This window comes from Ruditapes philippinarum, unplaced genomic scaffold (assembly GCF_026571515.1).
Source record: "Ruditapes philippinarum isolate M1 unplaced genomic scaffold, ASM2657151v2 ctg4455_1_1_1_1, whole genome shotgun sequence".
In the NCBI taxonomy this organism is placed as follows: Eukaryota; Metazoa; Mollusca; class Bivalvia; order Venerida; family Veneridae; genus Ruditapes; species Ruditapes philippinarum.
The window spans coordinates 100047-127933 of record NW_026866981.1 but is presented as its reverse complement, the minus strand read 5'-3'; the positions used below and the strand labels follow the sequence as shown (position 1 = coordinate 127933).

The 27887-nt window shown below is 31.2% G+C and overlaps 1 protein-coding gene across 1 annotated transcript; it reads right to left on the bottom strand.

The window, feature by feature from the left end:
- Positions 1 to 829: 829 nt before the first annotated feature.
- LOC132734393 (protein pellino-like) lies at positions 830 to 27414 on the bottom strand. The gene is made up of 10 exons (XM_060721127.1): positions 27391 to 27414; positions 26252 to 26376; positions 25248 to 25377; positions 24200 to 24301; positions 13385 to 13582; positions 9918 to 10103; positions 8507 to 8605; positions 6188 to 6403; positions 5400 to 5515; positions 830 to 4597 (listed from the first exon to the last, which is right to left on the bottom strand). Exons 1-10 carry the CDS (start codon positions 27412 to 27414, stop codon positions 4471 to 4473), a joined length of 1323 nt encoding a protein of 440 aa, XP_060577110.1. The 3' UTR covers positions 830 to 4470.
- Positions 27415 to 27887: the final 473 nt, after the last annotated feature.

The window sequence follows — 27887 nt, the reverse complement described above, 5'->3', positions numbered from 1 at the left end:
TATATTTTTTGTATAGTTTGACTAAAACAGATTAAAAAGTTGCTAATCTAAGAAATACCTATGTCAGTTGTGAGGAAACCTTAAAAAACATAGATTTTGACAAGTTTTACATAAAAAAATGACTGATTTTTCTATATAGAAATCATACTACATGCATAAATAATCATTTCCGAACAAATTTCAGTATTTAATATTCACTATATTATAAAAATACTGGTGACCTTTGACATATATACATATATAAAGCAGCATTGTTTATATTAAGCAAATGTAGATGACAGAAGTAACTATGCCCAGACTAAACAACTTAAATCAAGGTTGAGGAACTCTACAATAAATAAATTTAAAGAAAAGAAATTATCAGAAGAAATTTAATCATATAAAATTGCAATATTGATAGAGAGACTGGCCAAGAAAATAAATAAACATTTAGTTTGCTATTACATAAAGACAAAATGTAGGAAACTTAATCAAATGAAGCATTGATAACCTAGAGTAAAATGAACAAAGTATTCACAATGTGCCCTATAAATAAACTGTATGGAAGATTATCAATAATATATTAAATTTATCATGTAATTAAATTTTGAAAATAATTGTCATTTATTACCAATTACATAATTCATTTCAATGCATAGTCTGTGAAAAAACACACAATTTCAACTGAAGAAAATAACACTAGAATGCCAATTATAAATAAAATCTGGCAAAAAGCTGGAATAAACCTTGTAAAATGTGAATCAGTCTTAAAACTCTGAAATGTTTATTTGAAGAAAAAAGAAAAGAAAAAAAGACTGAATCAAATAAATGAAAAAAATACTGGATCAACAAATTTTTTAATTTGCAACTATTCAAAACTTAGAATCATTTTGAATCAACTGTAAATATAAAAAACAATATGGAAGAAATACGTATGCAGATTTTTCATTTGCAAAATTGACCAAGTTGGAAAGAAAATCTAGTAGTTTCTCAGTATATTATGAGAACAATTAAAATACATTTTTTGACATCATTGACAATCAACATTACAGTTTTACAAAGAAAAACAAATACATGTATGCATGTTGTAAAATGCAATAAATACTGGTATGAAAAAAATGTTACTTGAACACAAAATTCATATTTACCAGTTTTACACGAGGACAGATTTTAAAAGCATTTGGATATACATATTCCAGCACCAATATGTTAATATATGATTATGTAAGTGTGTTTATATAAAAATAAATGCCTTAATCTCCAGCAAAAAGCAAGCTAATGGCAATCACTAATAGTTAAAACAAATGAACCTCTTATGTCATTTATGTAATTACTATATAAGCCAGTTTTATTGTGACTTGTCCATCTTTCAGCAAGGTCAAAAACCATTCAATTTCATTTTTGTTTTTTTGTTTGTTTGTTTGCTTCATTTTATGCCTTTTCCCAACAGTATTTTAGTCATATAGGCAGGTAGTTTCCTAACCACCATTCCTGGAGAGTTACACCAGTATTAGACTACCTTCCTCTGTTCTATTTTATTAATTTCAAGGAAAACTTCAATTAAGAGCAATTAGTGCAGACCATGATCAGATGACACAGATGTGCAAGATGATCATGGTCTGCGCTGGTCTGCACCGGTTTGCATGCAGCCAGCAGGTGAAGCATAAAGCTGTCTGCCAACTAACATGTAAAGTCTGATGATAATTTTCTTTTATTTAACTTACTTCCATGAAATTTGTTAGTCTTAATTTAACATAATATATTAGTTCTTACAATCTAATTATCAGTTTTACCGGTGTATTTGTAAAATCCAAGGATTCAAATTCTAGCATACAAATATATGAGTACCCTATATACATGTTGTTAGTTTGTGAAGTTCATACAGTTTAATATGTGACTATAAAATATATATGAGTTAATTAGACATAGCCTCTGTTAATAGATATGTTAGTTTGTGAAAATCATACAATAAAATATTTGCCTAAAAGGTAGGAGTTAATAAGACATAGTCTCTGTTTATTAATTTGATTCAAAAATTTCCTATGAAGTCAATAAAATACCAAAAAGCTATGTCATTGTGAATATATATTGGTCAATTTCAACAAAACAGGTGTAAGTTTCTACAAATGAATAAAAAATATTTTCTAACATGGATTGCTAAATCAACAGCTTACATCTGACTACCCTAAATAATTGTTCACTGAAGTTCAAACAATGTATTTATTTCCTTTATATTGAATGTTATTTGAACCAAGATCATGAATGTTTATAACTTCTATGCAGATCTATAGTGACTTTATGAGCTTGTCAACAAGGACAGTGATCCTCTGATGTATATTGTATATATATACTGTAAATTCCTTATTCTTAAGACAGATCAAATTGTGTGACTTCCTTGTCATGTCTCCATCATGTCTAATCAAAAATACAAATTTGTTCCTTTTTTTTCCTTAAAAAATATATGGGTCTAGCAAAAAAGAAATTGGACATAGGATGTTTAAGAAGCTTTTCATATTTTTTCTCTTTTTTGTCTGGGATAACTAGTTTTTAATATGTCCAAATAATAAATTGACTAGCAAAATTGACTATATTTTAAATGAATTTACAAATGTAATTTTATTGAAAAAATTCAGCAGAAATTGTACTGAACAAATAAAAGCTAAAGCAAAGCTTTTTAATCAATGCAACAAATATAAATATCCTCTATATAGTCAATGTATTTATTATCACTGAATACTATTACGAATTTCTAACATTTTCAGTTCTATCAAATGTATAAAGAAAAGTTATGTTAAACTTTATTTCAACAATAGTTTTGAATAATGTCACTAACATTGAATAAGCAGCTACAAAGTTTTAATGATTGAATACTATGACATGATCTACTGTTATAATACCTTCAATGTGGAATGTTTCTGTAAAACAAACAATTATCACTTTGAATATCCTTAACGGCCCATAATGCCTCAGAACAGTTATCACCTTGAATATCCTTAAAGACCCATTATGCCTCAGAACAGTTATCACCTTGAATATCCTTAAAGACCCATTATGCCTCAGAACAAATATCACCTTGAATATCCTTAAAGACCCATTATGCCTCAGAACAATTATCACCTTGAATATCCTTAAAGACCCATTATGCCTCAGAGATGCTATCATTTTTTAATTTCACAAAAACATTAATTTTTTGGTATTTTGCTACCAAAATATACTCAGTTGTTATGAAGATTCTTTTGCTTTGTTGGCAATTGGTTATTATACTGAATTAGTATCTTATATTTACATTAAACTACCTTTACAACACATAAATGCACCTTCAGCGCTACTTTCTTCAGCTGTTAAACATCTAATATACTCCAAAACCATTAAACATGTGTAAGACATTTCTAAAGAATTTCATAAATATAGATTTCTGAGGCATAATGTGCTTTTAATTTATATATAACACTGTCCAGAAAATGGGGTACTTTATTATTTTTAAAAACAAAATATCAACAGGGCTATATTCATCAAAGATCAGTTATATAGTTTCATTATGACCTGGTAGCCACATTAAATATACTGTAACATGTTACAAATCACCTGCTACCTTTGCTAATGTATTTTTACATTAGTTTCTGACAGGTACTTATATACACATCCATTTTAAGAATTGATTTAACTTCTTTGAAACAGAACCCCTGCATATAGTACCTAACAACTCATTTCTAGCTTTTATAATGATAACCTGGGAGAAAAATGTTTCTTCACTTTTATATCATTCTAAAAAGCAAAATAACGTAGGTATAAATCTTTTCAAAGGATTTGCATAAATTATAATAATCTAGAACATTACATACACAATGTCACCTTATACCATCACTGTCTATTCCATCTGTATGGTCTTTGCTTGTGTTGTTTTTCTTTGGTTTCCTTTTCGTTGATATGTTCCCATATTTCAATATTTTGGCACATCACTCATCATTTGCTAAATTCAGCCTTTAAGATTTGTGCAAGAAATTAATTTTTTTGTTGTTAGAAATGCAGCACAAGTTTAATAAAATCATCCAATGTCTAAATTTTTTAAAATTCAACATGTATAATATACACTTTGCTTGTTCTTTCAAAATTTGTACAGAACCATCATTTTCACATAATGATATACGATGATTAACTCGAAACACCTGTTCTATACTCATTCTCTGATTGGAAAATACCTTTCTTTAAAGACCAGCATGTTCATTTCTGTAGAAAACAATGATTCCAAATAATGGAAGTGCATTTACCCTGTACATAAAGGACATCTCAATTATGCATGACCCTTGTAGACAGGACAGGCTGTTTAAGGCAGTATTCATCACAATCTAGTTTAAATGTAGTGAGTGGCGAAACTATCAAATGTTCGGAGCTTAAACCAGCAGTGTTCTCAACAATTGCTACTGCCACCTGCAGTGCATGCTACAATAATAAACTTAAGCTGAACATATGTTGAACACATGTTGAATGATTTTAGTCCGTATAATCCTGAAATATCAGTTTAACTATTCTAGGCTCCTCATCTAAAGGCGTGGCACAAAATGGACAAACTGCATGGAAACCTTGACAACCGTGGGGAACTGCAACCTGGGACCAATACCTGTAAAATAATGCAAATTTTAGATATGTATATGATTTGTCTGAATTTGCCAAAAAATGCATTCTCAATAATATTTTAGTAATGCAGTGGTGATAGTTATCACCATGGAAATTCTTTGTATAATCTGCACTACAAAAAGAAAATCAAAGCACTGAACATGCTGAATTTGTTTAGGTTACAAAAAGCAGTATTTTTGACATAACAGTTCTTTTAACTGTGCCATTCACCTTGTTCATTTATTATCAACAATTTTTCCATACGACAAAAAGCAGCAAAATAAAGACTATGAGCAAAACACATATAAACCTGAATAAAAATAATTTCTTGAATTGTTTGATACTGTGTAGCAGTGTGTAGAATATTGTGCGACCTGTTGATACCTAATTATTTGGTACCGGTATGTTTATAAACTAGTTATACTGGTGGCAATGGATAATCACTTGTCAACTGGGTAAGGATCAAAATTTCAAACAGAGACACTTTTACATTTACAAAGTATCAGAGAACAATAATTGTACTGCTTTTAAATTGCAACCGATTAAGTGCCTAATTGTAAATTACCCAAATCATATACCACCAGGCAGTTACATAATTTATGTTCTGGATTTCTATTACACAAATTTCCTGTTTATACACATGTAAATCAAAGCTTCTCCACATAAAGTGGAGAACACATAAAGTTGAGAACTAATAACCTTCCATCCATTTATCATGGGAAAACATTAGTTGTATTCAGGACAATAAACAATAAACATAAGAGTATAACCAGCAAACTATTTGAGATAAAATCCAGCACACTTACTTGACTGTTTTTTCGGAGGCCATATGTCCACAAGGACTAAAGCAATAGGTGGGATGTTCATTATCAACATACAAACTCAACTCAGCTCCCATCTTTAATTTCACAAATGGACTGACCTGTTACAGAGAAAAAAAGCAATGGTAAATAGGATACTTAGTGTTTTTTTTTAGAACAAAAATGATTACTTTGGTTGATAAATTTCTACGCATATTAGATTCATTTTATCCTTGTACAATAATGAAAATAATTGCACATCAAAGGACATTTGGATTTTTCTTTCCATCACCTCAGATATGATTCAATAATTATACAAATTGAATATGCTCTTAAAACAAGCTTTCTGTGAACAAGACCTACATCCATCAAATCAATTCTAAAGGAAGAACAAAGTAAAACATTGGATCAACTAATTGTTAGAGCTATTAGATCTTTTAAAATACACATGTTGTTAACTATGTAATCAAGAACTTTAAAACAAATAATTTCATAATACTGCACTTTTGCAAGATCACTTTTCATTGGTTAATCATGACATTTATATAAATCATATACAAGACTGCCATCAATTTATTTTTTCTCATTAGGAGTTTACTGCATTATTAACTCATTATGAAGATTCTTGCAGGTCATATGGCCATAAATAAAGGGTTAATTGCAATATAACTATTGCCTTGCAGTCTTGGTTATATATGCAAACAACTGTTATAAGGGCTATATAACCCGTCAAAAATCTATATAACCTGTAAAAAATGTTTATAACTAACATAATACATATGTATGAGACTTACACAAAGACATAATGGACAAGTCCTTCCATCATTATTATTACCCTGTCCCCACTGATGTTGTCCATGAACATGACCACATTTTGTGTACACAAATGGTTGTTTATCATTTATACCAAGTGTCCCTTTTCGTGGCAGCACAAGTGTCATAAGGCCAACTGGACACTGAGGACGGCCTGCATTAATATCATCTACCATAACCTCGAACTCACGTTCACTCTAAAATTACAATCATTCTCTTTAGACAATGACATAAGATCTTAATAAACGGACAAATATGCCAAAAAAGGGTAAATAAAAATGCCACACAATTTTAAGTTCAATACATATTCTTTAAATCAATGCCTGTGCAATATTTGCAATATTTACCAGAAAGAACTACTGGTATGTATAATTTACAAACCATAGCTTTAAAGGGCAAATGATTAAAATAAGAAATTCTAACATGCCTTGTGTTTTTTGTCACTATACACAAAGATGAAAGTAACAAGTGTTTAACTGCCAAAATACACTGGTTAGGGACTACATGTATATATAACTGTTCTTATTATGCATGTTCTCCCTCCAACAAAATGAATTAACAAAGCCTTATTAACGCAACAATAATGAAGCATTTTTATTTAGGGATGGCAACGAATACCAAAATCAATACTCGAGTACTCGGTCATTTTTCCGATCGAGTACTCGGTTACTCGGATGATTTTTATGATCTTTAAAGTTTTATCACACAATCAATATCAACACCGTCTGTATGCTACTTTCGTTTTCTATTTTAATTCATAGAATTCGTAACTATAAATAGGACTGTAAGAAATATAAATATATAAACAAATTAAATGTCAATGACAGCATTTCTTATATACCTATAAATTTTCTCCCTAAAATACAGGATGAACTTGATGGCAAATGCAGATACGCTTCAATTAACGGATAGAAATTGATAAATACGGTACCATATATGGAAGTGCCGGACTGTTTTTGACATTGGTTCCGATCAAGGCTTTATATAAACGTAGCATTTAAAACGGGAACCAAAATTATAAAAGGCGTGGCCGGTTTTGCAAAAATTATGTATTCATCCGTCGGTCATAAATTTACTTCTTGACAGCTATATTTCATTTTCTAAAATTTCTTATAGTGTAGTATATTGAAAATCATTTATTATTCAAACGAAAATGTATATAATAAAAAGAAAATTATGGTGTAGAAGCTTTCTGAGCCTATGCATTTTTCTACTCGCAATGTTGGAAAATTGATATTTCACTCGACCTTCGTTCTCGCGAGATATCAATTTTTCCACTGCTGCTGGTAGCACAATATAATATTCCGTATATATTTACGTTTTTATAATTAACAAGTTTCGGCTACAAACTGTCTAATATTTAAAGGTGATTAAATATCATAAGAGGCCGAATGACGTAAACGACACAGGACTGTGTTCAATCCCATACGCGTGTCAAACTGCTGATCGTCTCGTTAAATTTACGATATCATTTTCACACCTCTGCAAGGATGTTTTGATTGCATTTAACAAGTATTTATATAGATACGTGTACATTTCCGAATTTCTGAACTAATCTTTCTAAATGGCAAAAAAGTAGAAATTAAATATTTTTTTCCGAGTAATCGATTATCAATTGTGTTAACCGATATTTGGACGTTCGATCGAGTACTCGGTTAACCGGTTACTCGTTGCCATCCCTATTTTTATTGATAATTTCCGTTCTTACTGTTTTCTTTTCATATGGTGCCAAAATAACATCTCACATACACTGACATAACAGGCTTTTATCTATATTAGCCAATATAATTTTTATTTTAACAATCTTTAGTAATTTGCATGCAGCATAATGTCGCCATCCTAAGTATGGGGGTGCAGGACAGCAGAACCCAATACTAAAATTGGCAGCAAACAATCTTCACTTCAAAAATAACATAAGTAATCTGCCTTATATTGTCTTGTTAGAATCAGAATAATATCAGTCTGAGTGGAGTTTATCCAATATTTAACAACAGTTTGTTATTCTGATGCAAAAAAACTAACCACTCAGGCCTACGACCTTTGTGGTCAAATCGTTGGCATCAAAACTACAATCCGTTGTTAAATAGCAGATAAACATCACTAAGACTGATACTATTTATTAACCATAACCACATCATGTGACATGGCTGTAGCAGTACTCTCAACAATTTACATTCATGTACAAAATGTATTTTAATTGATACAACATTTATCACATTTTATTATTTCAATTAAATGACAAAACTTTTGTATGAAATTCTTAGAGGTTATTTTACTAGTCAGCCTTTATATAAACATACCGGAGAAGCAGACAGACCAGCTGCTGATCTCCATAGCAACGTAGCTCCACACAGATCTATCAATGTACCATCTTGTAGAATGTTATTCTCTTCTAATATCTGGAAAATAAAACATAAATGAGCCGCATCACAACAAAACCAACACAGTGCGTTTGCGACCAGCATGGATCCAGACAAACCTGCGCATCTGCGCAGTCTGATCAGGATCCATGCTGTTTGCTTACAAACCCTATTACAAGTGGAGAAACTGATAGCGAACAGCATGGATCCTGATCAGACTGCGCAGATGTGCAGGCTGGTCTGGATCCATGCTGGTCGCAAATCCATTATGTTGGTTTTGTCTTGACGCAGCTCAAATACAAAATCAACACACCAAAATAATTTCCCTTTATGAACTATGATGTCTTGCTTTATCTTTTAAAGTAAAAAAAGCTATTTTACTTTTTTTTTTAACTTTGAAAGAAATATGTTTATATATTTCCTTAAGAGGCAATGGCACATGCATGAAAATATTGCTATAAACATTTTAACCCAACTGAACATAGCAGCATAATTTTTTGTTCAGAAACATTTTATCTTATCATGTACAATATTCCATGTGATATTCTATAATACAACTGTTTCCTGAATCAATGTTATAGACCGTAGAACCAACATAATTTTATCCTTCAATTATTTCAATATACAATTAACTTTATCTTGCAGAATAGCTATATGGACTTGCCAAGTTTCCAATTATGGAACTGTCAATTATTAATTTGAGGTATATCAATGTGAAAATTTTTCAGTAAATTAGTCAACAGTATCAAGCCTGGTAGGACTACATGGAGGTGCAAGCTGGCCTGGCTCTATACTGGAGAAATCACTTTCAGTTCCAGCTGGGTAAGGGTTAATATTAAGCCTATTACTTAAATAAACATATCAAGCATCCAAACAATCTCCTTTGCTCTAATGCAAATATATCCAGAATAAAATATCGACAAAACTTATCTTTTTAATTTTCAAACGTAATTATCATTTCCATTATATAACAGTTATTTTAAATATCAGGAAAATAAACCTACTGTACTGGGAAATCATTATGGTATAATACCCCAGTGATAACAGCACTAATGTATTTAGATATCGGTATCTATTAACACAACAACAGACAAATCTAAATACAATACAAGGTATATTCATAACTGGAACAAAGACCTGTTCATGCATATTATGCACTACTTTTCTAAATGTTACATAATATAGTTAAAGTAGAAAAGGGGGCATAATTTTTTAAAAGAGCTTGACAGAATTACCTGACTTTGATATTAGCAACTATTAAAATAACATTTGAGAAATGGCCCATACATTAGCAATTATGAAAATAACAAGAAATTACATATAACAGGTTGTGGCCTATATCCCCACTTACCTGATTACTTTTATGAGGGGTTGACCTTGACTCTCTAAGTGCATAAACAGTTCCCCCTACAGAGACCTCTCTCCATATACCAGCTGTAGTGGACTGACAGAAAGCACTCTGGGGCTGCATAAGGAACACACCGTTCGTGGTTAGACCATCAATCTCCTCACCGGAATACCATTTCACTGCCTTCTCCTGAAAATAATGTACATCATAATTTTCTTTTTGTCTTGATATAATGTCAGAAAATCTATTCTTAATAAATATACTTAAATATGAGAACTGCACAAGATTTGTTGTTATATGTATGGTTAACAGTATTTACGAAACTGTTAATTTTAAGTTTCAAATACAGAATGTAATCACATCTTAAATAGACTACATAGGATGAAGTGTCACCAGTTAGAAATTATCAGAATTCTATGCAAATTGTAAAATAAGGTTTTTGTCTATAACTCCATGAAAGGTATTGACAAAAATGATTTGCCTACGTAGTACTCCAGGCTGGTATTGCTTCCCCAAGGATATCGCAGAAATCTTCGAAGGGGGCATAATTACTAACTACTAAACATATAAAATTACTTATGTTTTCAATGACTTCATAAACATTGCAAAGGACAAATAGAATTATATGCTATTGCTGAGATTTAATCTTGTAGGTGCATTTTTCAACTGTTATCCCATCTTTATAAACTTAACTAGGTAATTAAACTTGAATTTTGGGCCTATCACCCTAATATAGATACAATGTATATGTAAACAATGATGACACCATCAAATGACCAATCTGTCATACATTTAATGTCAATGAACCTATGAGATAATTGTTTACAATACAAGCAGTATTGATATTTAGGTATATTGTATTTTTTCAAGTAAATAAATGTTGAAATGATATTACAAAAGCACAAATCGTCACCTTAGTGCAATAACGTAATAAGTGCTTCTAAATTTAATTGCAGTCACTAAGGTGATGAAATGTGTGTTTATTAACCTCCTTTGAAAAAAAAACAAGAAACATGGCAATGCCATGAAACCAGGTTTTCAATTATCACCATTGTAGATAAATATGTTGTATTTGAAATACAAATACAAGCAACAAACAATGTAACTATGTGCAATGTAAAACATGAATAATGTAGGAGGAATTGCCACTGAAGAAGTGTTCACTATAATATTATGTATAAGGAAAAAAACAAAGGGCCATAATTAGGTCAAAAACTATCCAATCACAAAACCCCGACAATATGTGCCAGGGTGCTTGATGACAAAGCTTCTGTGAAAGTTTGAACAAAAATCCGTTGAGAAATGTAGGACAAGTTCAGCACAGAAGAATTTGTTCACTATAATTATATTGATAATTCTGTATAATGAAAAACAAGTTACAAAGTAGACATGAAATAATATATCATATCTTTTTTAAATTACCTCCAAAGATGATATGACCTTTGACTGCCAAATCAAGTTAAAATCATGTAAACAGGATTTTCAATGTTAATGTCACTGTGACCTTGACCTTGGAGCCAGCCATGCGGAACATGCGTTCTGCACGTCATCTTGATGTGGTAAACATTTGTCTGAAGTTTCATCAAAATTCTTCAAAGGGTTGAAGAGTTACAGAGCGGACAGGATTTTCAATGTTAATGAAATCATGTAAACAGGATTTTCAATGTTAATGTCACTGTGACCTTGACCTTGGAGCCAGCCATGCGGAACATGCGTTCTGCACGTCATCTTGATGTGGTAAACATTTGTCTGAAGTTTCATCAAAATTCTTCAAAGGGTTGAAGAGTTACAGAGCGGACAGGATTTTCAATGTTAATGTCACTGTGACCTTGACCTTGGAGCCAGCCATGCGGAACATGCGTTCTGCACGTCATCTTGATGTGGTAAACATTTGTCTGAAGTTTCATCAAAATTCTTCAAAGGGTTGAAGAGTTACAGAGCGGACAGGATTTTCAATGTTAATGTCACTGTGACCTTGACCTTGGAGCCAGCCATGCGGAACATGCGTTCTGCACGTCATCTTGATGTGGTAAACATTTGTCTGAAGTTTCATCAAAATTCTTCAAAGGGTTTGAAGAATTACAGAGCGGACAGGATTTTCAATGTTAATGAAATCATGTAAACAGGATTTTCAATGTTAATGTCACTGTGACCTTGACCTTGGAGCCAGCCATGCGGAACATGCGTTCTGCACGTCATCTTGATGTGGTAAACATTTGTCTGAAGTTTCATCAAAATTCTTCAAAGGGTTGAAGAGTTACAGAGCGGACAGGATTTTCAATGTTAATGTCACTGTGACCTTGACCTTGGAGCCAGCCATGCGGAACATGCGTTCTGCACGTCATCTTGATGTGGTAAACATTTGTCTGAAGTTTCATCAAAATTCTTCAAAGGGTTGAAGAGTTACAGAGCGGACAGGATTTTCAATGTTAATGAAATCATGTAAACAGGATTTTCAATGTTAATGTCACTGTGACCTTGACCTTGGAGCCAGCCATGCGGAACATGCGTTCTGCACGTCATCTTGATGTGGTAAACATTTGTCTGAAGTTTCATCAAAATTCTTCAAAGGGTTGAAGAGTTACAGAGCGGACAGGATTTTCAATGTTAATGTCACTGTGACCTTGACCTTGGAGCCAGCCATGCGGAACATGCGTTCTGCACGTCATCTTGATGTGGTAAACATTTGTCTGAAGTTTCATCAAAATTCTTCAAAGGGTTGAAGAGTTACAGAGCGGACACAATTTCGTTTGACGCCCATCCGCCCATCCGCCCATCTGCCCATCCGCCCATCCGCCCATCCGCCCGCCATACCCCAATCTAATAACCAGGATTTTCAAAATTGAAAACCTGGTTAAAAAGGATTGTAAAAAAGTAAGTATGATGTCAACTTAATATTCTTAACATGTAAATCAGTTCATTTCATCTAGGTGGTTTTTGTTTTAGTTGGGTTTTTTATTTGCATCTATGTGACAAATCAATACTGCATGCATCCAGACAAGCCAAAACTATTTTGAGAAAATTAAACTTGAGAAAAATGTACTGAGAAAAGTTAAAAGATTTCAGATTCAAGTAATACTTTACATGTCATGAGTGACTAAGGACTAAATGATTAAGGACTGATTTTGCTGTATTAAGCAAAACAGTTCTACTGCATTAATGCGGAATAAGAGCAATGTTATTTTTACCTCTTTTTTTGGTACAAGTGCTGTTTGCAATCTTTGTTCACACAATATTTCACTTTTACATACATTTAAAAAAAAATTATGAAAATAGAGGCATAGTGCTGTAAACTACATGTATCTGGTGAATTTCAAGCCTTACTTTTAGGAGACCAGTCACAAACTGGCTCCAAAGTAGAACCACTAACCTTGTCTATAAAATATTCATTGTTTCTGGCAGAAGTTAAATTCACAGAAATTGTTTGTTGTTTTTATTCATTCTAATCTAATGTATATCATTGAACTTACTCCTAAGAAAATATTTCTGCCTGAGTCAAACCCAGCAGCATATATTCTTGCAGTGTATGGTGGATTTCTCTCCACTAATATTCTACATGCAAATCTTGATATGGTTGATTGAGTAACACCGTCACCCTCCTTCCTCTGGTTGCCAGGTATTGTATCCATGACAACAAAATCTATCTGATCTTCAGACGATCTTCCGATCTGAAATATATGAAATTTAAAATAATATTTATAAAATTAATTATCTTTTATCTTCAGCATCCTAAAAATATTTGATTGAGATATGTCTTCATTGTTTCAAGCTTTAGTGTCTGGTATGAAACAAAATATATTCAAACAAAGTAATAATACTGAAAAACTAACAGAAAACCTTACTAACGACATTAAGACATATGAATGACAATGTTCAAGGGGAAGGGAGAATAAGGAAAACTTGCAATTATAGTCAGAAATGGATATTTACTTACTGCAACCTGGCTATACATAAATCTCAAAACTTTTGTGTGTATGAAATATCTTTTTTTCCCTTTTGTTTTGATTTCGACTATTTTGATGAACTTAAATGATTGGTCAAATATTTTTTCAGACCCATAATGATGAATCCAATGAGAAAAGTAACAGATGATGGAGAAAAACTTCTACATAATTCTAACCACTATAAGGTTATGGTAGTCATGGCAAAATACATGTAACTATAGCAAACCAGACCCTTATTCCGCCTTTTATAACCTTAACCTTCTATTAAAGACAAGTAAAAAGGGTTATAAAAGGTTATGTTTGAGTTTCTGCATACAAAAAATACAAGTGCTTTGCAACATATAAAATATATCATCAACCGTCTTTCTTTTATCTCGTCTTTAATGTTGGTAAGAAAACAAAGTATCTATCCAGTATAATGCACTTATAAATTTGACCTGTGGTGAGTTGACAGAGTTGACAATCAAGGAAGTTGGAAAGATAAATACCAAGAAACACAAATATCTCACAATGTTGATCTAAATTATAACTGAATAGACCGATGAACAGATGCCTACACTGTATCATTAATCAACCGGTAATTTACTGAGGTTCAATGTATCTCAATTATAAATCAATGGACTTTAAGGGGTATATGATGACAATAATATTAAGTTTAAGATAATTTCTAAAATTACTATTCTTTACATTATACAGCTAGAAAATGTAAAATCATGACATATTTTGTTTTTTCGCTACGCTAAGCAATTGATTCATTTAAATTTTTAATGAAGTTGTCAAAAAGTTCATTATCCTACTAAACCCCTAGTGTCCGGGCATTCACATTTTAATGGAATTGAGAATTTCCCTCGCTTTTAACAGATTGAATGATAAAACCACAATAAATACTGATGATAAACCAGTGTTCTCTATGAAAGACATTTAACAGTGTCAATGTTAGAGACATTGTAAGTGAATAGTCCTAGCCACTAGAAAAGGGCAGGCCACTCACAGAACTAAGACAGGACACTGAGTGCAGCAAGGCCAGATTTTATACTGTTAGCTGGGGCTGTCTTTTATATTTTCATACAGAAAGCCCTTTTAATAAAAATTTAATGTTCAATATTCAAAGTCCATACCAGAAATGTAGCAGGAGAAAGGTTAATCTAACCTTGATATACTTTTCTTAATCTTTATAACACTAAATATCTTAAATGGACTTGTTCATCTTTTAATCTGGACAAAACCATTCATCATCTTTAAGAAGTATCAGTATTTTAAATTATGACTAGTAAACAGTGCAGACCATGATCAGATTGCACAGATGTTGTAACAAAGTGGAATTTGTACATTAGTAAGAAAATTGGTACATTAAGTCACTGCCAGTGGGCTAAGATTTAAATATACAATAGAAAAAAAGTCTATATAAAAAACTTTTATACAAATTTTGTGCATTTTTTTGTAAATCATTAAAACAGCTTTATGAGTTCAATACAACACTATCCTATCTGAATGACCTTAAAGAACATTTTATTTCTGTATTGAAATGTCAGACAAGGATTCAAGTTTCAAATAAGTGCAACAATTATTGTAATTATCATGTTGGTTTTTTATTGTACTGTTATATGGTACAATATAACACCTATCCTCCTTGAGGGTAGATCTATATCACAATCCCAGAAGGTCATTAAAGTGATCATATAATTGTTGGGTTCATTCAACGGGACTTATTCATCAGACTTATTCACACTTCATACTTGACAATTTTTTTTTAAAGAACATCATTAAATTCAAAATGGTTTATTCCCTTAACATTCATATATCATAGATATATAACTAGCTAAGTCAAACCAAGTGCAATATTAGAATACGACAACCCCCCACCCCAACCCCCCCCCCCAAAAAAAAAAAACAAAACAAACTTACTATACAAATTAAAGCATGTACAATTTCAGTTATTTCACTGTGAATAATTTAATTAAATTTTTGAATGTTATGAGAATTTTCAAACATTCAAAAACACTTGTAGTTGTAACAATTAAATGACAAGCTTTATGGAGTTGAGAGCATGATTTGTGTGAAACATTCTTTATTTCTTTAATAAATCAATATACATCATTTTGTACATGTACCAATAAATACACAAACTAAACTAGAGTCAGCTGTCAGCAAAAAGGCTTCTTTTGCAAACAAATCCATTCAACTTCTGGTATATAATCACTTATAGAAAAAAGATACAAGAGTTACCCATGTGGAATAAGAGGATTTTTAAGGGGATTTTTCTTTCTTTCTGTTTCCACTTATATAAATATGTCAAACTTCAATGCTGTGTTGATCCTAGTAAGTACTTTATATAGCCTTTAAAATAGTCTTTCCCGCTTTTTTCTTTCTTTTGCATGTAGGATGAATTTTACGGAAATTGAGTTAAATACTCTTTTACAAATGAAAGAGATGAACATGTCCTGGGTAATGTGCTTTTTTTATCTGACAATTTCATTGGTTAATTTGCACAAGTTAAGTCTAACATTAGGAAGAATAACAAGCATTCTTGGATTTTGTACATGCATTAATCTGTTCTTTTATTGGTTAACAACTGAGGACAAACAATATTTCACATATTTGTTTTTTTGTTATTTTTTTGTCAATCTTATTCTAAGGAAACACATGCTGAGCAAAGGTCTCAAACATTATAATCCCAAGTATGCAGGAATCAAGTGATTAGCCTTTGCCACCAGAGTACAGCCAGGTCAGCCCTAACATATTAGTGCAGTCTGACCAGGTTCCACAGTATACAATTGGCTAATTTACTAAAAGAATTTCATCCAGATATCCCAAATATTAATATTGAAAGTCCCAAAAACTGAATGCTGGCCAAGTCCATTTAAGAAATTCAGCATGTTTCAGGGCTAAACAGGCCTTGTATTTTGTGATTGTAAAAATTATACATAAAACAGTACACTTAACTGACACTACTGTAAGTTATTACAAGAAATAATGGCGTACAAGTGACATGTCACAGACCAAAATAATCAATGTCACCAGACATCCTGTATTTTAAATGATTAACTATTTCCTTTCTTTTCAGCAAGAATGTTTCATATTTATATCAGAGTCTGAAGGCATCATTATAATATAGACTATTTTCTTTATCATCGGAGTTATTTCCTCATTAAGTCATATAAGATTAACCTATCATGTCCAATAAGGGCACTTTATATGTTATCATTTCTAAGAAAGCTTCTTTTTCTTCAATGACAGACAAGAGTTTTTTTCAGTTTTATTACTCAAAATTAGTACAGTAGTTTAATCAGGTACATTTTTGCACACAAAAAAACAACCTTTAATTAAAATGTATTTCACCATACTGTTTTCCACTTATGTCAGATTTTTTTTCATTTGGTTCTATTTCTTAAACTCTGAATAGTTCAATTCTTTATCCAAATTCCCTGAAATTTGCTGTTTTCAAAGTCAAATATTTTATGTAAATGTTTATTGATATTTTCTTCTTTTTCATCATAGAAAAATCAATCAACCGAAAAAAACAGTGACCATCAATTTCCTAAAAAAAACCAGAGAACTGTCACAGTTATCATACGTTATAACTAATTGACAAATCTGTCAATGGTGTGCCATAACTTTTTAAGACCTTGTGAGTCACAATTTTTTTATTGAAAGTACACTGTACATGCTGGTACTCAGAGAATTACTCAGAATGGGACTTACGGAATCAATGCTAAATCTATATATATCCCGTCACAGGCATCCCGCTTAGAATTTTATGTTATTGGAAAATTTATACAAGTTTTTGTGCTTTATACATGTATAGAACATCTCTTGTTAAATTTTGAAGTTTTTAGTACCAAATTTTAAGAAATTAATACAAAAGCAAATGAAAAGAATGAAACTAGGCGATATTTGCTGAGAACAACATTTTTCTTGCATGAAATATGTACATACTATAATTTCATTCATTCCTAAAATTGAAAATATTCCAGTTATCTCCCAGAGATCAAAGAATTTGCATGCTTCAGTTAACTGTAATTTTTAATTCAGTTCATATTAAAATAATTTATTGCATTATTGTATTATATAAACATACTTTACGAGGTGGATCAATCAGTACTTACCAGACATAATTATTGTTTTATTACTTTAGTAATTTTGTCATTTATTGACCTGTCAAGGTCAGAAGACGGCATGTTTGATCTGTCATGTATAGGCTGTCAAACTACAATTACATTTTACCATACAGACTGCCAAGCTATCCCTCATCACTCTATGTACAGTTTATATATCATACTACACATCAAACAAATTCTTTATAAATATCAAAATATTTAAAAAAAGATTTGAATTTACATTATTTTAAATCTAATGTATGATACTTGTGGTTTTTTTTTACACATTTTGTTTTTTTAAATTTTAACAAAAATTATATGTCTTACTCTGTAGTCTGTAATCTTACACTTACAATGTTAGGCTTTTCATATACACGTACTTGTATATCATTTTATTTTACTGATGCTTGAACATCATTGGTTCATCATTGCACATGTCAAAGATCATAATTATAAACCTTACTGTGCGGAATTTCTTGAACGTTCTATTTATATAACTCTTAACCCATCATCAGTTTTGGGAGATATTAATATAATAATTTAAAATTATTCAACGAACAGTATAAAGTTGACCTTGCTCTTTACTAAGTGACAAAGGCTGATCCATTATCATTTTAAGTCCCGGCAGAGTCAGTGTCAAAATACTGGCAACTTGCATTATTGTTCATTTTAAGTAGGACAGAGAGATTGAAAGGGGGGTGGTAAAGAAGTTTTACTTTCAAGTGCATGAAACGATAGAGAAAAATATCTTATCTAGCTGAAGCAGAAATTAAGTATTATACATAGTCATTACAATAGAGGGAATATAAGGTCATAAGGGGTCTTTGTCTCTTGTTTTCCATTGAACAATGAAACATAAAAATTTCCTTATTAAATGGTTAAAGTATCTATTTCTTGTTTCCTTTCTAAATAAATACAGTCATTTGATTGGCTTTTTTATTCAAAGTACTTTCTTTTTTATTTGACAGTGTTGCTATTTTCTATCTGAGATAGCATTATGGTTGACAGCAAAAGATTTAACTGCATCAAACCTGACATTAGAAATAATCTTGTAGCCTTAAATGTTGAACTATATCAGTCTTTTATTACATAGCAACAAAATATTGCTAATAAACTTATTTTATAAAGTAAAAAGTAATAAATATACAATAAACCAATTAACAATTCAATATATTTCAAAATAAAGTAATAACACCTGTATTTTAATGACAAAATTAAGGCAATTACTGACACATACTGATGGAAATTACCTTGAATTTATTATTGATTTATTCCATGAGAATAATATTTTTAACCCTTTACCTACTGAATTTCTACGTCTTTTCCAGCTTCAAATTTTTGGCATTTTAATACCGACATTGATTCAATAAACGTTGAATGGACAGTTTCAAATTCAAAGCAGGTCAAATCCACTGCACGAAAGCTAAAGGTGAGTTGTATAGAGAAAATGGTACAGCATATTTTCAAGCCAACCTAGTAACCATATTGTTTTGGAATAGTACTTCACTCTACTAACTTGCAAAATATCTTCTAAAGTCCAATTATTATCAAACACAAGATAAAAATAATTTGACTTCAAATGAAATGATGAATAAAATGAGGCAATATATGGACATAATAATGTTAAGGTATAATCAATCAGAAAGGTCTGTCAAACTGTGAGCATGCCTTAATTAGTCACCCAGAAATCATTATATAATAACATGATATAAATCAATTTAGGCAAAATAGTATGTCATATACAAGTGTTTGTTTCTTTGGTTTTACAGCACTCATATACAAATGTGACTAGTAACAATAACAAATCAGGATGTGTAAAATAAAATCGTAACACGTCAACATAAGTAATGCAGTAAAGCAATCTGCACAAAGAAAAAATCACATCAACAAAGAAACACTAAGCCATTTTCATAAAGAACATGTTACACATACACACACAAATTATGACACTAACATGTAAAACATGTTACATATAAATACAGACACACTATGCCATTTACATGTAGAACATATTACACATCTACACAGATACACTGTCATTTCCATGTAGAACATGTTTCACATCTTCACAAATGCACTATGACATTTACATGCAGAACACGTTTGTGTACAAACATGTTCTACATGAAAATGGCATTGTGTGTCTGTGTAGATGTGAAACATATTCTACATGTAAATGTTACATATCAATACAGACACACTATGCCATTTCCATGTAGAACATATTACATTACAATACAGACACTATGCCATTTCCATGTAGAACATGTTACACATCAATATAGACACACTATAATGCCATTTCCATGTAGATCATGTATAACATCAATACAGACACACTATGCCATTTCCATGTAGAACATGTTACACATCAATACAGACACACTATGCCATATCCATGTAGAACATGTTACACATCAAAACAGACACACTATGCCATATCCATGTAGAACATGTTACACATCAATACAGACACACTATGCCATTTCCATGTAGAACATGTTACACATCAATACAGACACACTATGCCATTTCCATGTAGAACATGTAAAACATCAATACAGACACACTATGCCATTTCCATGTAGAACATGTTACACATCAATACAGACACACTATGCCATTTCCATGTAGAACATGTTTCATATCAATTCAGACACACTATGCCAGTTCCATGTAGAACATGTTACACATCAATACAGACACACTTATAATGCCATTTACATGTAGAGCATGTTACACATCAATACAGACACACTATGCCATTTCCATGTAGAACATGTTACACATCAATACAGACACACTATGCCATTTCCATGTAGAACATGTTACATATCAATTCAGACACACTATGCCAGTTCCATGTAGAACATGTTACACATCAATACAGACACACTTATAATGCCATTTACATGTAGAGCATGTTACACATCAATAACACTTTGCCATTTCAATATAAAACATGTTTTACATCAATACACCCACACTATGCCATTTCCATGTAGATCATGTTACGCATCAACACATACACAGTATTCAATTTACATGTAGAACATCATACACATGTATTGTGTATTCAATTTACATATAGAACATCATACACATGTACTGTCCACAGACACTTATGACATTTGCATGATTTTCTGCATGCAATAAATCAGTTTTTAGATGTAGATAATACACATAACAAATCAATGAAGACATACACAGAAATATGTAAGCAGAATATATATTACTGCATATTACACCCCAATTAGGACACACAGTATCAGGTCTGAGGAAGATTAAGATATTCTATGAATGATCTACTGATCCTGTCTAATCAGACTGCAGGGAGTCATTCCTCACAGCTAATGCATGTTCTCATTATTGGAAACGAATAAAATTTCTATCATTCACAATCTTACTATTGGAATATGTAGAAATTCTCTAGAATTCCGTCTATAGACAATGTAAGAAAATGCATGTTGATCATTTCTGTATGTAATTAAGAGAACTATTGCAGAACATGCTCTGTGAAATAAAGAAACTTATTTCATATCCTCGAGCAAAACAATAAAAACAAGAGCTGTCTGTAGGACAGCACGCTCGACTATTCTAAGTGCTTGATAGTAAAAGAGCCTTTATATTGTTTAATTTTTTAAGTTCACAAAAGGGCTAAAATTTTTTTATAAATTCATGTTATAGGCCTAAGAGAGAGTCTAATTATACAGTATTGGCTTGACTATTCGGAAGGTAATGTCACAAGGGTGTTTTATTGAGTATAATAATACTAATTACCTATGAATAAATAAATTTGACAGAAAAGGTACAAAGGCTTGTTATTAAGATGTTTTATCAAGTAAATCACTGCTTTATTATTATGAATGCATAAAATTGTGTCCCGAAAAAGGCACAAACCCTTCAGTAGTTATTGAGATAACAACTTACATGAAAAACTTAACCATGAATTTCTAAGTTGAAAAAGGGGAGAAAAATCAGCCTAAATGCAAGATAGAATTATGGATCTTTGTCAGTGACCTACAATTATGACCCTAAATGCATATGTGAAGTTTTTAATAAATATCTTTAATAGTTATTGAGATATGTAAAACTTGCATGTAAACACTAACCAAGAGACTAAGTAGAAAAGGGGATATGAATCAGCCTTAATGCAAGATAGAGTTATGGAACTTGGTCAGTGACATACAATTATGACCCTCCAATTATGACCCAAGTGCATGTGTAAAGTTTCAAGTAAATATCTTTGAAGACCTTTAATCTTAAACCAAAATTTCTAAGTTTCAAAGGGGCGAATTATTCTGCAAATATTGCAGGCAGAGTTATGCAATTTTGCAAACTGATGTACATTGTTACTATAAAAAAGTATTTTAAATTTCAATTGAATATCTCAAGCAATAATTGAGATATTTGACTTTACAAAAAAACTTTAACCAAAATTTCTAAGTTCCAAAGGGGCATAATTCTGTTAATATTGTAGGCAGAGTTATCCAACTTGTCAATCTGATGCACCTTGTTACTATAAATAAGTATTGTAAGTTTCAATTGAATATCTCAAGCAATAATTGAGATATTTGACTTTACAAAAAACTTTAACCAAAATTTCTAAGTTAAAAAGGGGCATAATTCTGTCAATATTGTAGGCAGAGTTTTCCAACTTGTCAATCTGATGTACCTTGTTACTATAAATAAGTATTGTAAGTTTCAATTGAATATCTCAAGCATTGATTGAGATATTTGACTTCACAAAAAACTTTAACCAAAATTTCTAAGTTAAAAAGGGGCATAATTCTGTCAATATTGTAGGCAGAGTTATCCAACTTGTCAATCTGATGTGCCTTGTTACTATAAATAAGTATTGTAAGTTTCAATTGAATATCTCAAGTAATAATTGAGATATTTGACTTTACAAAAAACTTTAACCAACGCAGACGCGGACGCTGACGCCGACGCCGACGCCGGGGCGACTACAATAGCTCTCATATTCTTCGAATAGTCGAGCTAAAAATGGTACAATTGTCTTGGTCTGTTTAGTTAATTATTCTTATGATGTATAATGTAACATGCTCTCCTTCTATGAAGTTATTTTTATTTGCCAATCATGATGTTACATTTGTGAAAAAACTATGCTGAATATCACAATCCTTTTAAGGTCTAGATCATTCTTAAATCATCTTTTAAGATATATATAGATAATTATATAGATAATTTGCTGATTCAATGACTGCATAGGAAATGACATAACTTCCTATAGCTGTGTAAGATTGTGGCCTTTTTTTTCCAAGTATTAGAATGAAAAAAAAAATATTTATTTGAAATTGTCTGCTTGCATATTTTAATAATGCACTGAACATATTTATTGTGCTAAATATATGCCAAAAACACAATACTTAAAGCCTAAAGCAAAAGTATTTCTAAGGGGTTCATGCACCCAAACCCCCAAGAAGTTTTTACACATAAATTTCAACCAAGCCATATCTCAGATAAGTATTATTTGTTTCAAATAGTGCAACAATGTCATGCCTCACGTAAACTTAAAGTAACAAAAACTTTATAATTTTAAATGATAAAAACTTGATCTACATAATACAGCTCTTTCCAATTTTTTTTTTTTTGACACATTATTCTCAGAATAATAAAGCTGTCTTTGTTAGAGAAAAGAAACAGGACATAAAGGTTTAAAACAAAGAATACAGCCTAATACTCTCAATAACTGTCCTATATCCTGTTGTTACTATTTATAGATCTTATTTATAAGTTCAAGACACTTAACCCGTATTAAACAGGCTAAATTTGTGTTACGGTTTTGGCCTTCTTTTTCATGGTAAAAGTCCATTTGAAGTTTAAGGTATTTCAAAATCAAGCTATCAATAGTATGGACCCTGGTCAGACAGCACACAGAATTGCCAGCTGGCCAGGCTCCATACTGGTGGCAAAGCTTACCACTTTCAGTTCCAGCATCAAACTTGTATAGAAGATTAAATAAGATAAAAGATTAATATATATGCATACAGAAATAAGTTTTCATTTCAACTTTTGTCAACAATGGTGAAGTGAAACATGATGTATCCAAGACTTCAAATGCACTTCTCCAATTTCAAAGCTGGGCATACATGTATTTATGGCATAAATTCAGCAAATTAAGGGCAATGATGGAAGTTTCTATATATAAACACCAGATTAGAACTGTTGAGTCAGCTATCCCACAATCCCATTCTACAGGATTTAGGAAGAATGTACATACCTGGAACATGTCTGTATCAGGGTCCTCCTTGTACTCAACTATCACAGCTTGATTACGAGACAATGTATATGATACTGAATGTTGATGGCTATCTTGAACCGCCTGAAAATAATTGTAAAGTTATGTAATAATTAATGTCCATTGTTTATAAATATAGAATGAATCATTATCTTTAAATAATTCAAACATTATTCAAAAACTTAAGATAAAATTGTAAGATCTTTTGTGAAAATATCTACTGAACTGGCTATTGTTCACTACATGTCATCTTAATAAGCCTCACATTTATTTTTAATAGCTTTAAAATTTGTCCATGTTTATAATTACCAAAACACAACCACCTGTTTACAATCATGCCTTTAAAAAAGTCTTTTGAGATACAAGTTTGACCTTCAGCTTTGAGCCGAAGACTTTATTCTTGTGCTATACATTTCTTTAGAATCGTCTTTATAGGTGTGACATATTTATTCAATTCTATTTGAAAATTTATCCATCAATGGCAAGATTGTTGACTAGACAGAAACATAAATGCATTTTTTTTATAAAAATTTCTTTTAAAATAAATGTGACCTAGACCTTCAAATTATAAGCCTTACATTTGAGTGAAATGCGCAAGCTTGATGTGCTGAACATTTATGCATAATTATTTAAAAATTCAACCATGAACAACTTTAAAATCCATCCATAAAGACTTTAATAATCCATCTATGAATATCAAAATCAGGAACCAGACACGGTCATCTTTCACAATCATATTATGACTTTGGTCACACAAAAGTTTGGCATTGACCTTTGAGCTGGACAATAATTAACATGAATAACAAAGTTACTGCTTTAACAGAAAGCAGAGCGATGGATGGACAATTTAAAAAGTATATCATTAAATACATAATTGAAATACTTGCTTATTGATCAAACATCTATTCAAAGGATAACAATTTAACATTTTCAGATAATCACTTCTTTTTTTAATTCCAATGACATTATGTCCATCAAAAATTTATACTATTTCATTTTTAGAAAAAATGATAGATAAAATTGTTTATACCTTTGAAGAATGTGGATTTTTCACTATGTGTTTTCTAAATGGTTTGACGCCATTTGCCTTTGGCCGCCTATAAAGTGAATATTTACTTTTTCTACGCCCCTTGTTTCCTTGTGGTAGATGTCCATTGTACCTGTAACAAATAAATTGAAATTCATTATGCCATTTTTAATGTATTACATGTATATGAATATGACATTATCAAACTGACTTAATTTAAATTCTAAGAGATTTTTTGGTTCTACAAAGATACTTTGTCTGAAATAGTAAAAAATTAGCCCTGTTTTTTTCCTCTCATTATTTTGGGAATATAATCCAATCCCCTGAATTAAAAATTTCTATGTTGTTTTAACCAAAAACGGAAACATTTGCAATATATAGTATAATACAATAATAAAGTCAAGCAAAAAAAATAGAAAAAGAAAACAATTATTTGGTTCAGTCAACTCATTTCCATTCCTCTCAAAAGCACATTTTAAAATTTTGAATGCAAAAATACAGTTTGCTGTGGCATGTAGTTCATAAACATTTCACATAATAACCATGACCTAAAAACAAGAGGGCCATGTTTCATGCCAAATATTTAAGCTCTAGCTCTTTTGGTTTTCTAAAAGAAGATATTTTAAGATTTTTCTTTCAGTTAACTTGCCATGGCAACCTGAGTTCTGCTTGGAATTATATTCTTTGAACAATTTTTAAAGTTGACTTCCAAAGGAACATTCCTGTGAAGTTTGGATTAAATTAGCTTAGCGTTTTTTGAGGAGATGTCGTTTAAAGTTAAAGTTTACGGACAGACGCCAGACTAAAACTAAAAAGCAAGCACAAAAGCTCACCATGTCACTTTGTGAAAGGTGAGCCAAAAATAATTGTTCCTTGACATAAGAGTTAAAAAAAAAACACCCTATTTTTTAATTTTTTGGATTGGAAAAAAACCAATTTTGGGTTCAAAAGGGGAAAAAACCCCTGGTGAGAATTTTTTTTTTAATAGATAAAAAAAACAACCAAACCCAAGAATGACTTTTCCGTATTGACGGGTTGGTGTTTTTTGTTGTTGTAAATTGACATGTTTATCGATTTTTGATGGGGGCCCAAATTTGGGAAATCGGGAGTTTTTGTTCTTTGATAGCAAAACCTAAAAAAAGATTTTTTTTAAAAGCTTTAAAAGGAAACCATCATTATTCATTTGAATGCATGTATAAGTGAATTCCTCAAAAATGTGGGTTTTAAAAATCAGGAAAATTTTGCACGATTAACATTAATTTGTTATTTAAAATTTTGAATTGCTTATTTTTGGTAAAAAGCTATAAATAGTTAAAATTTTTTGAAAAAGTTATATAAATTATACGAAATACATACATGTACAAAAATTTTGTTTTGATTTGTTTTTCTGATGCAGCATTGCACTCACTAATGATTTAAATTTTTCCGTAAAACCACCCCTGCATTTTCCTGATTTTAGTTTTTCTTTTTATTAAAATGAAAGACATTGATTTTAAGGGTTTATTTAAATGTTTTCTGAAAAAAAAGTGTTAAATTTTTTTCAGAAAAATTTAAATGTTTTGGGCACGTTTACAATCAGGCAATCCCAATGGGAAAAACAAAAAATCTGGGATGGCACTCCCATTTCCCAAAAACCATAAATAAAAAGATCTCAGAAAAAAGATAGAGACGCGAGACACTGTGATAAGACATAAAGTTGAACATGCTTTTTTAAGGGGCGGCATAAATGAAAATTGTGTGTTTTAGAAAATTAAGACTAGTTTTTAAAAAAAAACAAGTGACTTAAAATTCTTATATAAAATTTACGTAGAATATAATGTATACTAAAAAGACATTAAGATGTCCTCGCCAAATTTTCAGAAATTTGTAAACAAAAGATTCACGAGCGATATAAAATAAGATGAGAGAGGAAACAAACCTTTCTTTTGTATCGGGCATATCAACGCTATAAAAACTTCCTTTTACTGATCAACACGACGTTTAACATTTTTCGGAAAAATTAAACTAACATATTTGTGTTTCTGAGAGATAAACAGCTGAAAATGTTTTCACAAAATAGTAGCATAGATGGCGCTTGTCTCGATAGTTCGTCTGTATTTTTAGACGCTTAAAATATCATTTAAGCATCTCGGTGATATAGACCAACTGAGGCCCGTGTGCAGGTCACCATAGCGAGAAATTTATAGTTTTATCCTTAAATGTCGAAATCGTACAAAATGTCGCGGGGAACGTATAAATCTCGATATTTTATAACAATTGTTGGAAATAGCAAGGAAGATTTTGCCTTCAGTGGCCGCTACTTTAGCGTCCATAACATGACTACATTTTATCCTTCCATCGTTTGTCTATTTGGAAAAAGTCAAGGAACAAAAAGAAATCCGCGACAATTTTTGCATGTGTTGAAGAAATTCTACAAAAAGTCGAGGGGATTATTAGGCCGCGACTGTTTGTTCCTCAACAACGAATTTTCATAAAAAGTCACGGGTAAAAAATCCGCGACTTTTTGTAAGAAATCTTTTTTGCTCAGAGACATTGTCTGGCAAAATTTTCGAGACTCGACTTTTTACAAGGAGATCTACATGTACATAGATCGAAATAAAATTCTGACTAGAAGAAAACGTTTTACTATTTTTGCCCAGAAAT